The following is a 13,029-nucleotide window of genomic DNA, read 5'->3' as shown; positions in this document are numbered from 1 at the left end:
CTGCCCTCTTCTCTCCTGTCCCTGTTGCCCTCTGCCTCCTGTACCCACAGGGACAGGATACAGAGGGCACCAGGGACAGGAGGCAGAGGGCACTGGGGATGGGAGACAGAGGGCAGCAGAGGGGGTTTGGAAGCCCAGAAAGCCGAAAGCCTGCAGCAGGCATGGAGCAGCTTTCCGCCTGCCGGGCTTCCAAAGCTGCACCCGCTGCCCTCCGTCTCCTGTCTCTGTTGCCCTCTGCCTCCTGTCCCCATGGTAGAGTGCAGCGGGTGCAGCTTTGGAAGCCCGGCAAGCCGAAAGCCACTCCGCGCCCGCTGCCAGCTTTCAAACCTCCTCCGCTGTCCTCTGCCCGCCACTGCCCTCTGTTTCCTGTCCCCACAGAGGCAGAGGGCACTGGGAACAAGAGACAGAGGGCAGCAGAGGGGGTTTGGAAGCCAGGAAGCCGAAACCCGGCAGCGGGCATGGAGCAGCTTTCCGCTTGCCAGGCTTCCAAAGCTGCACTCGCTGCCCTCTGTCTCCTGTCCTCCGTGCCCTCTGCCTCCCGTCCCCGGGAGCAGCGGGGACAGAAGGCAGAGGGCAGTAGGTGCAGCTTTGGAAGCCCAGAATTTCCCACCCTTTGGCTGGTTTTCAATGCATTCCTATGGGAAATGGACCTTCGACCTACGGACTTTTCGACCTGCGGCCACTGTTCTAATACGGAATAATTCCATAAGTCAAGGGTCCACTGTACATATAAGGGAGTAAGGCTCATGCTTGGTTTGATCAACAGACAACTGAACTTACTGCAACCTTTCACCATCTATCTAGCTAAACAGTAAAGATTTCTGTCATAGTGAGTTATAGTTTTACTAAGCTGGAAGCTCTCTTTCCCAAAATGAAAAAAACCAAATATGTAACTACATCCACAGGCAATTCCAAAACAAACACCGAGCAGAACCGTGATGAAACCACAAACTTCAATTAGAAATAAGAATTCATGGGAACACAAGCATGTAATAATTAGAAAATTGTAGTACATACTTTCCCTTTAAATAATTTGTATTTATGCATCTGCAGGCTACTTAGGAATACTTTTTCATTTCTAGGGTTGTAGTTTATCTTGTTTATATCCCACTCACTCAAATAAAGTAACACACCACTAGTGATGCTTCTAGCTTAGTGTTAAAAGGCAATAGACAAGAAAAAATTGTTAACCCCATTCCCCAACTTGCACACGTCAGAACAGACATCCCAAAATAAGCACAAAATAATACATTTTATTTGACTTTCATCTAACAAAGCGGAAGGTTGACACTGAAATGGGCATTTAGAGAAGAGCAATCCGTGAATCTGACAGGAAACATTAAGGCATCAACTGGAAAAAGACAGGGTAAGGGAGAGGTGAGAGATCCTGTTGTGATCAGACGATAGGTGCTCAAACCTTTCAAAGGATGACCTCTGCTCCCATGTTCTTTATCTAGAGTGTACACTACAGAAACAAATTAACTAAGATGCTAAATATTTCCACTTTTGTAGTTGAGAGGTAGATACTGAAAATCCACACAAAACAAACTACTAGAGTTTCACATTGTCTTTCCACGTACAGTGGTACCTCACAAGACAATTACCCCGCAAAATGACGAATCCGCATGACGATGAGGTTTTGCAATCTCCATTGCACTTTGCAAAACAGTGTATCCTATGGGTAATTTTCGCTGGACAATGTTTCGGTGTGTGCTTTGCAAGACGGGTTTTCTTTCGGGACCAATGCTTCGCAAGATGACGATTTTAAGAGCTGATTGGCGGCTTTGCAAAATGGCTTCCCTATGGGCGATCTTCGCAAAACGGGTGTTTTCGGGACCAATGCTTCGCAAGACAGCAATTTAAACAGCTGATCAGTGCTTTGCAAAATAGCTTCCCTATGGCCGATTTTTACAAAACAACTATTTTCCCCATTGGAATGCATTAAACGGATTCAATGCATTCCAATGTGGAAACACTTTTCGCAAGACGATGTTTTTGCTAAACAGCGATTTCAATGGAACCGATTAACATCGTCTTGCGGTGCACCACTGTATATATTACTTCCAGAAAGAGGATGCTAAAGTTACACTCTTAACATTTTAGGAGTCCTTTGTACAGTTCTTCCATTCAATACAGAGTCACATTAGTGGGTCGGAGAACGCAAATAAAGGTTGAATGATGCATTGAATATAGAGTCACAATTTGGTCAGAATATTTAAGTTATATCTTGAGTATCTTTTGATTTACAAGGAATAGTTGCTCCATCATTTCATTCTGAAGACAGCAGATACAATGCATAGTTACAGGAGTCTCTAAAGAACAGATGTACCTCACAGAGTACAAATAAGTATCATCCAGAACATCCTCCAAATGTGCATAAAGATCAATCTGAAAGAAAGAATATACAGATTTCTTTAAATAAAAGGGAACTGTTAGCAATATACATAATGATTAGCTCTGAGAAAGCTGGAGATGAAAATATAAGCAGCAAATAATACAATGTTATGAGTGAACTGGACAGAAGTATGAAGCGAAATGACTAATAGGAATTAAATTCACTACTGTACAGCAGACAATTGACCATTCATGCATTAGGATGTCCTGAAAATATGATAACATTTAAAAGGGATTTCATTAAAAATCCATCAAATGCTGCAATGCTAAACACACTGCTTGAAACTAAGTTCACTTTAAATAAATGGGGTTTATGCACTGTTAATTTTCCTCTTGATATGTAAAACTTCATATTGATCACTATATTTGGGACCAATAAACTATCTTCTGAAATGGAATGGATTTTTCCTCATATCTGCTACACACAAATCATCTGGATTTATACTATGTATATTCCACCACAAAATAAATCTTTACTTCTCTTTCTATTGATAGCTTATTGGAGTTTTCCTGAAGTCCTAAATGATGAACCTACCTTACACTGGGTCTAACCAGTGGTCCATATAAGCTATGTATAGTCTTCTTTTATTCATATTAGGAGACTCAGGATTTCAGATAGATTGTTCCCATCCCTGCTATCCAGTATATTAAACTGAAGATACTAAAGATTAACCTTTGACCTTTTGCAGGTGCTCTACATTCAACTAGAGCACCATGCACTTACTGCAAACCTGTACCCCTCAAATGTTTGTGGATTTGAACTCCCACCAGCCTCAGCTACTGCAGTCCAAAGAATACAGAGAGAACTAGTCTAAAGAAAGATGCTTTCTGCCTGGGTGCTAATTAGGTAATTTTGCTTCCTTCTCAACCTACAATTTAGTCACATAAATAATAATTACGACCATCAAGCTGTTCCTGGCTTATGGCAACTCTTTTCAGATATTTCTAGGCATACTCTACTAAGAAGTGGTTTACTATTCCCTTCTTCTGGAGGAACTCTAGGACTGTGCAGCTGAACCAAGGCTACAGAGGCTGGCTCTTTTCCCAGCAGCCACAGTGGGAAACTGAACACCCAAACTCTGGCTCTGCAGCCAGATACCCAAGTCACTGAGCTCTTCAGTTTTCTCAGTTACAGCAATCCTTCAAAAGGAATGCATAGAGAACCCTTAAAAATCGCACAGACTAAAATTCCCAGAAATTGGCATCAAAGCACACACCTGGGACTAGTTCAAATGACGAATTAGCTCATTGATCCCATTGCCTCGAAATCCAGTATCACCAATCTCTTTGTGGAATCCCACTTTGTTACGAGCAGCGTGGCGAGCTACTGAAAGGTGGAATGGCCATAGAAAGTTGTTGATTTCTTGAAAATGTTTCCCAGCTGAATAAATTTCATGAATAAGATCTTCCAGACAAATGATACCATACTTTCCTAATTGGAAGACAGAGAGAGAGAGTTTTAAAAAGTGATAGTATTTGATCTTCCCCTTATATTATGAAGCACAAACTGCCCCAAACATTAAAGTTCCCCTCCATTTAATTTCTTACCCAGATGCTCCTCTATCAGGATGTTGTCCGTGAGAGCAACCTTTTTATTTTTGAGCTTTGCATGCCCTCGTTTCAGGATCAATTCTCGAATAGATTTCAGGTTAGGATACCTGTGCAAATATACATAAAGTGGTATGACTGGGGGAAATGTTTAAAATGGTACAAAACTACATACAGTACACTGCATTTTTCCCTCTGAATTTAACGGTAAACCATATTTTTTATATTGTTAGTTCCCCAAAAAGGAAGCACAGTGCTAAATATTTTGAGCTTTCATTCTTCCATGCCCAAGAATCAGTCTCCACTGGCATAGAAGATACACCAATTAATAATGATTTTTGCAAGTTACTATTTAAAGCTATATGGAGAAATTATTTCGTTTGGATTACAACTCCCAGATTCAGTCAATCAGAATAATTAATGGCCATATTGGCCAGGGGATTTTGAAAGTCGGACCCCAAACAGTAACTTTTCCAACCTCTGGATCTAAGACATTAGCTGAAATCCTGTCCTAAAATTATATGCCATGCAAGGCACAAAGATGTCTACAATTTCTGGAAATGAAAGTGGCCCCCCCAATCCTGCAGCTTCCAATGACTTTCCCCATTATGAAAGCAATCCCAAGAACGCATCAGAACCTCCCTATACTTACAAGCTAACTTTGATTAACGAAAATATCACATTATCTCCTACACTGCACTTAGGGCATGGACAACTTTAGCATATTCATTCCTTAAACCATTCCAACAAGCAAATAAAATCCATCAAAATCATCCAAGAAATTGACTACAAATCTTATCTCTAAGTCACCTAAGGATGCACTCCCATCAGTTTAAAAGTTCCACACCACTTACACATCTGTAAACTGATTTGATTTTAAGACTTTCTGACCCACAGAACACAAACATGTTCTAACCTCCTAAACCTCTGAACGTGTACTACTATTAAGCTGAACTGTCTCCCATTCTATCACTGACCAAATTTTCCTAAATAGTTTTAGAACTCTGAAGAAGATTGAAACAGTGAGCACAATCTAAAGGAAAAAGGTTGTTTCTGGATTATTAGCTGGTGATGGGTATGATTTCATTAGAGAAGTCTAATTATAATGATTTATGACAACACAGATCAGTTTAAACACTGCACCGCTGTGAACTATCCCAATTTCTAACAGCTTTACACTGCTTCACAAAATGAGAGGCCACCTGACTCAATAAGGAATGTAATTTGAACCGGACTCCACACTTTGCTAAATAATTTTTCACAGTAGCCTTTGAATGAACATACTTTTCCTAAGGTAGCAGCAACACAGGTAGCACCTGTTTTTCCTCCTTAACTAAATCACATATAGAAGAGCAGAGTAAGAGTCAAGAGAAACAGTTCTGGAATACAAAAAAGGAGTCATGAGGTACCTGGATATATTCCTCTCATTACCTTTACTCAATTAAACCCCTCACTCTCAACCCCTAACAATAAAAATGAAAGATGTACTAACCCCCATGCCACATAGGGCTCCACCGTTCGCAGCAATTTTAGGGTTCCTGGTGACAACTTAACAAAAGTGCCACTGTAAATTTTTCTAAGACGAAGGTTCTCAATCACATGCCGCACTTGCGGGCTCACTCCTCTAATACTAAATTAAAATGAAAAACATGTCAGTAACTAAAGTTTCACTTTATAAACAACACATATTTAAAAACAATTTACTCTGTATTTTCTCAGAAGTTGCATGTCTAAGTTATAAGTTAATCTAGTAGCAGCCCGAGCCAAGGCCATAACTAAGGGCCATCTTCCAGGTTTATAATGACCTCACTTAGGGGACTGTGCTGAAAAACAAAACTGGAAACCACATGTTGCTTATTTAACACTGAGGTATTATATTCTTGCTTTTAAAAGGCAGATGGCCATTTCCATTCAGTGCTCAGTTCAGCAGTCCTCAGTGTTTCCATAATTCAACAGTACTGTGAAGTGATTTTGAAGAGTATGGCCATGGTTACTTCAAATACAGTGGTGCCTCACTAGACGATAATCCGTTCCACTGAAATCGCTGTTTAGCGAAATCACTGTCTAGCGAAAAGCATTTCCCCATTGGAATGCATTGAAACCTGTTTAATGCGTTCCAATAAGAATCATCATTGTCTAGCGAAGATGGGCCATAGGAAAGCCACTTTACGAAGCGCTGATCAGCTGTTTAAATCACTGCGTTGCGAAGCTTAGGTCCCGAAAACACCTGTTTTGTGAGCGTGGAGAGAGCTGTCAAAATCATTGTCTAGCGAAAATCGGTTTGTGAAGCAGGGACCAAACATTGTCCAGCGAAATTCCCCCATAGGAATCACTGTTTTGCGAATCGCTATAGTGGTCGCAAAAAGTCAGTGTCTAGTGAAAAAACTGTCATGCGGGGTAACTGTCTAGCGAGGCACCACTGTAGTTACCCTCTCCCCATCAACACAAGTAAGAATGTACAAGCAAACCAAAGCAAGCCAGATTACTAAGTAAATCCACCACTATCTTACTCTGCTATCCGTACAACAAATGCCAATTTGTGTCCCTCAGGCATAAGAAGTGCTCCAGGCTTCTGTTCCATGCGACGCAGGCGGACATCATCTCTGTTTTTCCGATGCGAGTCCCGCAAAAATGACTCAAGGCGTTTGAATGATATCTGTTTTCCTTTTTGGTACTAAGATAAAAGCAGTAAAATACCTTGACTTTAGTCACTGAATTGTTATTATACCATACATTACCTAGTTCTTTTAATTAATGTGCAAAACACTTCAATGCATACTAGTATTAAACATCTGTACATCACGATGTTAAAAACTACAAAATGAATGGTACAGTCCCAATCTGAGGGAATTACAACATATAGCTGATAATACTGGAGAGAAGGAGGACAAGAGATTGATTCTGAATGTGACAAAGGAGTTTTAGAAGATGAAAGAGACCAAGATGATGGTTTGATTTTTCACCTTCAGGCTCCAGAATCTCAGCCATATTATTCTAATTTTGTTAATTGATTAAAAAAGCCATGCTTCGCATGAAGACGGCTCAGACAATACTTTGTTTTTAAAAAAGGACACAGACTTTTACAATGGCTCTCTAACTGTATTACAAAGGGTTTTGATGAACTAAAGAAATGCAATGTAAAGGGGACTGAAATATGACAGTAGGAGCAGCTTTTAATCTCAAAAACACAAGGGGTGAAGAGGGGTTATCAGATACAACAGAACTTTTCATAATCTTAAATAATAAATACCTCAGTAAAATATCAATGCCTAATGTAAAATATCATATTTCTTTGTGAACTATTTTCAGCTTCTAATGCCAAGTTCATTCTAGTTTTATTTTTCATATATATTTGTTTTCCTTTAGCCTACTGGACACAGCTGTCCTGCTTAAGGGTACTCATAACAGAACTCTCACACTTCATAATTTAAATGTAATTAAACAGTGCGATGCCCTGCCAAACGTTATGACTCTCCTACCTTTCTCTTATCGAGCAGCGCCTGCTTTGCTTGGGTAGCCTTGATTGCCTGATAGGCCTTCCTTTTCTTCAGTAAATTTTCAGGCACCAAAGGTATCTTCCTTTGTGGTCTAAATACAGAGGAAAAGCTTAGATGTAAAGCTAAAACAAATTTTATGTGCTGTTATTACGTCTCATCTAGTTGCTTCTGACTTACAGAGACCTGAATAGGGTTTTTGTGATAAGTGAGATATTCACAAAATAGTTTACCATTTTATATGCCAAGTATGTTTCCATGGTCAAGCCAGAACTTATTTATTTTTATCTTGCCTTTTTCCTTGAAAGGGACATGAGGCAACTCACAACATTGAAAGACTATTTGAAATTGAAAACAATGAGTATACAATGGCGATTAACATCATTAAAAAATAATAACTAAAGATAGGAACAATGAGTAAAAAGACATCTTACATAATAAAAACACAATGTTAGACCCAAGAAAAATACTATTTTTAAAAATGTCATCCTGAGAAATGGAAAATACAAAAATGGAAAACACAAGCAGTACTAAAAATCCAATTAAAGCAGTAATGTATACCAATCCATCAAAAACTAACTAAATACAGTAAATAAATTCACACAAATGCAACTAGAACCCAGATCTCTCTCTCTCGATATAATATAGATATATATAGAGATAGCTACAGTAGGGTCGTGACTTGAGAACTTAATCCGTATTGGAAGGCAGTTCTCAAGTCAAAATGTTCTCAAGTCAAATCTGCATTTCCCATAGGAATGCATTGAGAACCATTTGATCCGTATCTGCTCTTTCCCGTCCATAGAAACTAATGGGAAGCTGCTATTCTGCCTTCGACCACTAGAGGGGGATATTTTGTTTCTTTTTTTCTTAGGTCAAGAAAGGTTCAGGGAAGGCAGGGAAAATACAGTCCAGGCAGTCCAGGACCAGGCAGTCCGAAGACTGTCTCCCAATCCACTCTCTAAACGCTGGGAGGAGTGAGGAAGCAGACAGGCACCCTTTTCACTGGCCAACAGTTAACCGAAAGTTCAAATTTTGCACTTTCCCTGCCTCCCACGTGGTTTTTTTAGTTCTTAACTCAAATCTAAGTATGTATGTCAAGTCAATATTTTCCTATGAGAGTGGTTCTTAAGTCAAAATGTTCTTAACTCAAGACCCCACTGTATATAGATATGTATCTATCTATAGATAGAGATATAATACATATATATGTGTGTGTACTATATCTATATCTACTGTATCCATATGTTTGTCTGTCTGTCTATCTATCTAGCAGGCTTGTCCAACCTTGGCCCTCCAGGTGTTCTTGGACTTCAGCTCCCAGAAGCCTTCAGCACCACCTCTGCTAGCCAGGATTTCTGGGAGTTGAAGTCCAAGAACATCTGGAGGGCCAAGGTTGGACAAGCCTGATTCTAGAGAGAGTGAGTACACATTAGCTAACATCCTACTGAAATCCATGGGACTGAAGTTTGCTATAATTAACTACGTACAATGGATTCAAAGAGGTGTGACTAAGTTTAGACCCAACCAGTATGGTTTAGGAAAAAATCACACCTGTTCAGGTATCTAATATACAAAAAATAAAGATCGGAGGCTTTTTTGGATGTTTGGAAAAGCTACACTGACAACAGATTCCCAGAAGTACGCCATTTTTCCCTACCGAAAGGTGCACAAACCAGACGAACATAACTATTCTGGAGTTTAAAAACCAACTTTCCCCCGTCTAAACCCTCAATATCCGAGCCCCCCCCCTCTCTCCGCACGCCTTCCTCCGGTTCTCCCGGGACACACATGCTTGCCAAGGCTTCGAAAAGCACACCAGCTCCCGTAGACTCCAACTTTCTTCCTCTGGTGACGAAGCGCCGGGTATGCCCAGACACCGTCTTTAGTCTTACAAGTCTCCGACCCCCGCTTCTATCCCAGAAGCCCGTCAGAAGGCCACCCTCTCCCAGGATGGACGCAGATGGTCCCGCCACCTTCTTACTCTCCCCAAAACTCACTCAGGCGCCGCCATCTTTCTCGGATCCAATACTGCACCACTGCGCATGCGGGTCTCGGCAGCCTTGCCCAAACCAGAAAATGCTTCCTGCTTCCAGTGCATGCGCTGTCTTCCCTTCATAGTTTGGCCGAAATGAGGTTGCGGATGGGACTACAGCCCCCAGAATTCCCCAAGAACGCTGCCTAGGAAATAGTCGCCTTAAAACGCAAATCGGGGCACCTCTAACTAAAGCGGATTGATTTTTATCTCTTTGGTGATCTAGTGGCATAAACGTGAAAAATATGAGAACAACACTGCTCAACGGAGAGGGAACTTCCTGGTTCACTTTCACTGTGTCTGGGCGAGAAATGTGTAAGAGCGACCAAAAAAAATATGCTTAGATATATTTAGCGTGGTTGTGATACAGCTTGCAACGTGATCTCCTGAGGAAAAAAGCAAAGAGAAGAATCCCGGTTCTTTTAAAGCGAGATCTTAAGCGGGGGCAAAACTTGTTTTAAAACTTTTAAATATTTCTACCAATAGCAATAAAGGCAATTTTCCCTATGTTGTATGACTTGTGAAAGTTGACACAGAGTTTGAATGTAATGAATTAATATGTAACTTGTTGCTTTTCCTGATAAGGGTGTTGTTATTTAGTCCGACTCCGACTCTTCGTGACCCCATGGATCAGAGCACGCCAGGCCCTCCTGTCTTCCACTGCCTCACTGGAGTTGTGTCAAATTCATGTTGGTAGCTTCGATAACATTGTCCAACCATCTTTTCTTCTGTCATCCCCTTCTCCTCTTGCCCTCACACTTTCCTAACATCAGGGTCTTTTCCAGGGAGTCTTCTCTTCTCATGAGATGGCCAAAGTATTGGAGCCTCAGCTTCAGGATCTGTCCTTCCAGTGAACACTCAGGGTTGATTTCCTTCAAAATGAATAGGTTTGTTCTCTTTGCAGTCCAGGGGACTCAAGTCTCCTCCTGCACCACAATTCAAAAGCATCAATTCTTCGGCGGTCAACCTTCTTTATGGTCTAATGGTCTAGCTCTCACTTCCATACATCACTACTGCTAAAAACCATAGCTTTGACTACGCAGACCTCTGTAGGCAAGGAGATGTCTCTTCTTTTTAAGATGCTGTCTAGGTTTGCCATTGCTTTCCTCCCAAGAAGCAGGCATCTTTCAATTTCATGGCTGCTGTCACCATCTGCAGTGATCATGGAGCCCATATCTTCCCCTTCTTTTTGCCAGGAGATGATGGGACCAGTGGCCATGATCTTAGTTTTTTTGATATTCAGCTTCAGACCATGTATACCACATACAGTACAGTTTTTTGTTCTTTACAGATAAAAACAGGCTGGGACAAAGATTGTTCCAATATATCTATTGGTTACTGGAATACTTTTTTGTCTGAGTCCTGTGCCAGTTTGTCAGATGTAGGAAGCAGAAGTGAAATACTTTGATAGTCCATGTGTAGACCCTATTCCAGGGAGCCATTACAATTCACTGTGGTTTCAGGAAACACAAGATGTGTACATTAAACATTTCAACTAACCTAACCTTCAGCCCACAGTGCTAACTGTGTACAGCTAACAATAAATGGCTCAAATCCTGTTGCTTAGCATAGTAAATGCTACCCTACATTAGGGTATAGTAGTTGAGTCAGTGTGCATTTGATGAGTCAGCTCCCTTGTATGTTCCATTGATTCAAATGGACCTACTCTAGCTGCAACTACTTTAGTGCAGTGAGTCTCAACTACAGTAAACCCATTTGGGTCAATGGAATTTATGGAGGAATTGACTTATCAAATTCCCACTGATTCAATGGACCCACTCTAGTACAACTTACTAAACTAAGCTACAGGGTTTCAGCCAATATGTTGGAATTTTCATGGGGCCAGAGTATCCTGCACAACCATCTTAATGCAATGTATGAAGCCGCCTAGAGTGGTCGAAATGACTAGATAGGCGGGGTATAAATACAATAAATAAATAAATAAAAATAAAAAATATGAAGATTACATCCCATTCTAAGACTGCCTCCTAGGCTAAATGTGGGCATATATCAGACTGAAGGCTTATTTAGTCCAATATTTTTTTCACACAGTGACCAATCTGGACAACTTACTCTTGGGTAATCCTATATATACTGTATTTGCATATTAGGCATATCGTGTGTTTTAAGTCCTGTGAAACACAGTGGGCATTCAAGTAAGTACTTTGCATCCAGAACTATAGCAAATATCCTCAGAGAGAGTTGTAGATCAAAACATCTGGAGGGGCCCAGATAGGGGAAGGCTGGAAATATTGTCAGTTTATTCACTTGAAGCTTTAAGAAGAGATTAATATGCACACACTCACTTTCTCACACACATTAATAGCAGAGTTGGGAATGAAAGGCATACCTTTATATAAGCAGTACAGATGCTCCAGCTTCTCATTTTGCCAAATGTTATAAAAACAGTAAAGATAGATTTTCCTTCTAATTCATTTCCAAAGTTCCCAGACATGTTGAATTTCAGGATGAAACCACCGTGGCTTTCCTCCCAGTGTGAAGAATCACTGGCATGCAATGCTTAACAGTACTGTGTAGAAATTAGCATTGGTTTGCCCCTAGTATCACTGAGATTCAAATCTGTTGGTTTCCAAAGCCATTTTCATTCCAGTGGATTAGTGTAACAGTAATATTTTATATACCTGTTGATTAAAAATAAAATATTTAATTAGTTTTTTAAAAACTCTTCCTCTGAGAACCTTAGAACAACATAAATGGATTTTCCTACTTGATCCTCACAACATTCTTTAGGTAATTCTTATAACCATTGTTGTCATGTGTGGTCAAGTCAGAAACAACTTTAAGGCGATTCTAATAGGGTTTTCAAAGTAAGTGAGATATTTAAGGAATTGTTTTACCAGTTCCACTCCCCCAGTAAATTTTCTATGGCTGATCAGGGATTTGAACCCGGTTTTCCAGAGTCCTCGTCTGTTGTTCTGTCTACTACACCACACAGGATATCAACCTTACAGTACAAAATTATCATTACCAGACTGCAGTTTTGGAACTGATAGTGGCTTGCTCATAGGTAAATACTAGAACAGCTTCCAAAAGTTGCTTTTTGGATCATCCATGGTCAACAGGGCTAGGGTACTTTGGGAGCTATGGTCTTAAAAATAATTTTTCCAAGTTCTGATCTTAGAGGAACTTGGAAAGCTAAGCAAATCAATTTCAATGAGTTAATGGCCGGAATACAATTTGAGCCTGATGTTTTCCAGTTCACAGAATTAAGCAGCATGCAAAACAATTCTAAAACAAACAATCCATTATGTTTAAATAATACATTAAAACTAACAACTGATATTTTTACAGATGTGCTACAAACATCCAGAGAAATCAGTCTTTCAGTTGAATATTACAGTTTCAGTTAATCTTCTGCTCCATAAATTCTGAAACCATTCCTAATTCTATGAGTTTTTGGCAAAATGTAACATATGTTAAGACTGAATTGAGAAGCCATTAGTGGTGCCATACATCGTATATTAATTATTTTTCTGATAGCCATAGTTCTGAGATATTTTGAAAGTTTAAGACCAAAGCAAATGGATGTTTATTAGA

At 40.1% G+C, this 13,029-nt stretch overlaps 1 protein-coding gene across 1 annotated transcript; it reads right to left on the bottom strand.

The window, feature by feature from the left end:
- Nucleotides 1-1,233: 1,233 nt before the first annotated feature.
- On the bottom strand, nt 1,234-9,538 carry RPL7L1 (ribosomal protein L7 like 1). Its single transcript, XM_020781452.3, has 7 exons — nt 9,437-9,538; nt 7,422-7,530; nt 6,453-6,616; nt 5,435-5,572; nt 3,943-4,052; nt 3,612-3,826; nt 1,234-2,388 (listed from the first exon to the last, which is right to left on the bottom strand). The coding sequence occupies exons 1-6, from the start codon at nt 9,535-9,537 to the stop codon at nt 3,618-3,620; spliced, it is 831 nt and encodes a 276-aa protein (XP_020637111.3). The 5' UTR covers nt 9,538; the 3' UTR covers nt 1,234-2,388; nt 3,612-3,617.
- Between the last annotated feature and the right edge of the window lie 3,491 nt (nt 9,539-13,029).

This window comes from Pogona vitticeps, chromosome 5 (genome assembly GCF_051106095.1).
Source record: "Pogona vitticeps strain Pit_001003342236 chromosome 5, PviZW2.1, whole genome shotgun sequence".
In the NCBI taxonomy this organism is placed as follows: domain Eukaryota; kingdom Metazoa; phylum Chordata; class Lepidosauria; order Squamata; family Agamidae; genus Pogona; species Pogona vitticeps.
This window is presented reverse-complemented; position numbering and strand designations above follow the sequence as displayed.

Coding starts and splice junctions, on each gene's coding strand:
- RPL7L1 (XM_020781452.3), bottom strand. CDS start 9,537: ATGCACTGGAAGCAGGAAGCATTTTCTGGTTTGGGCAAGGCTGCCGAG. Junction 7,531..9,436: donor AGAAAGATGGCGGCGCCTGA/GTGAGTTTTGGG, acceptor CTCTGTATTTAG/ACCACAAAGGAAGATACCTT. Junction 6,617..7,421: donor CGCTGCTCGATAAGAGAAAG/GTAGGAGAGTCA, acceptor CTTTTATCTTAG/TACCAAAAAGGAAAACAGAT.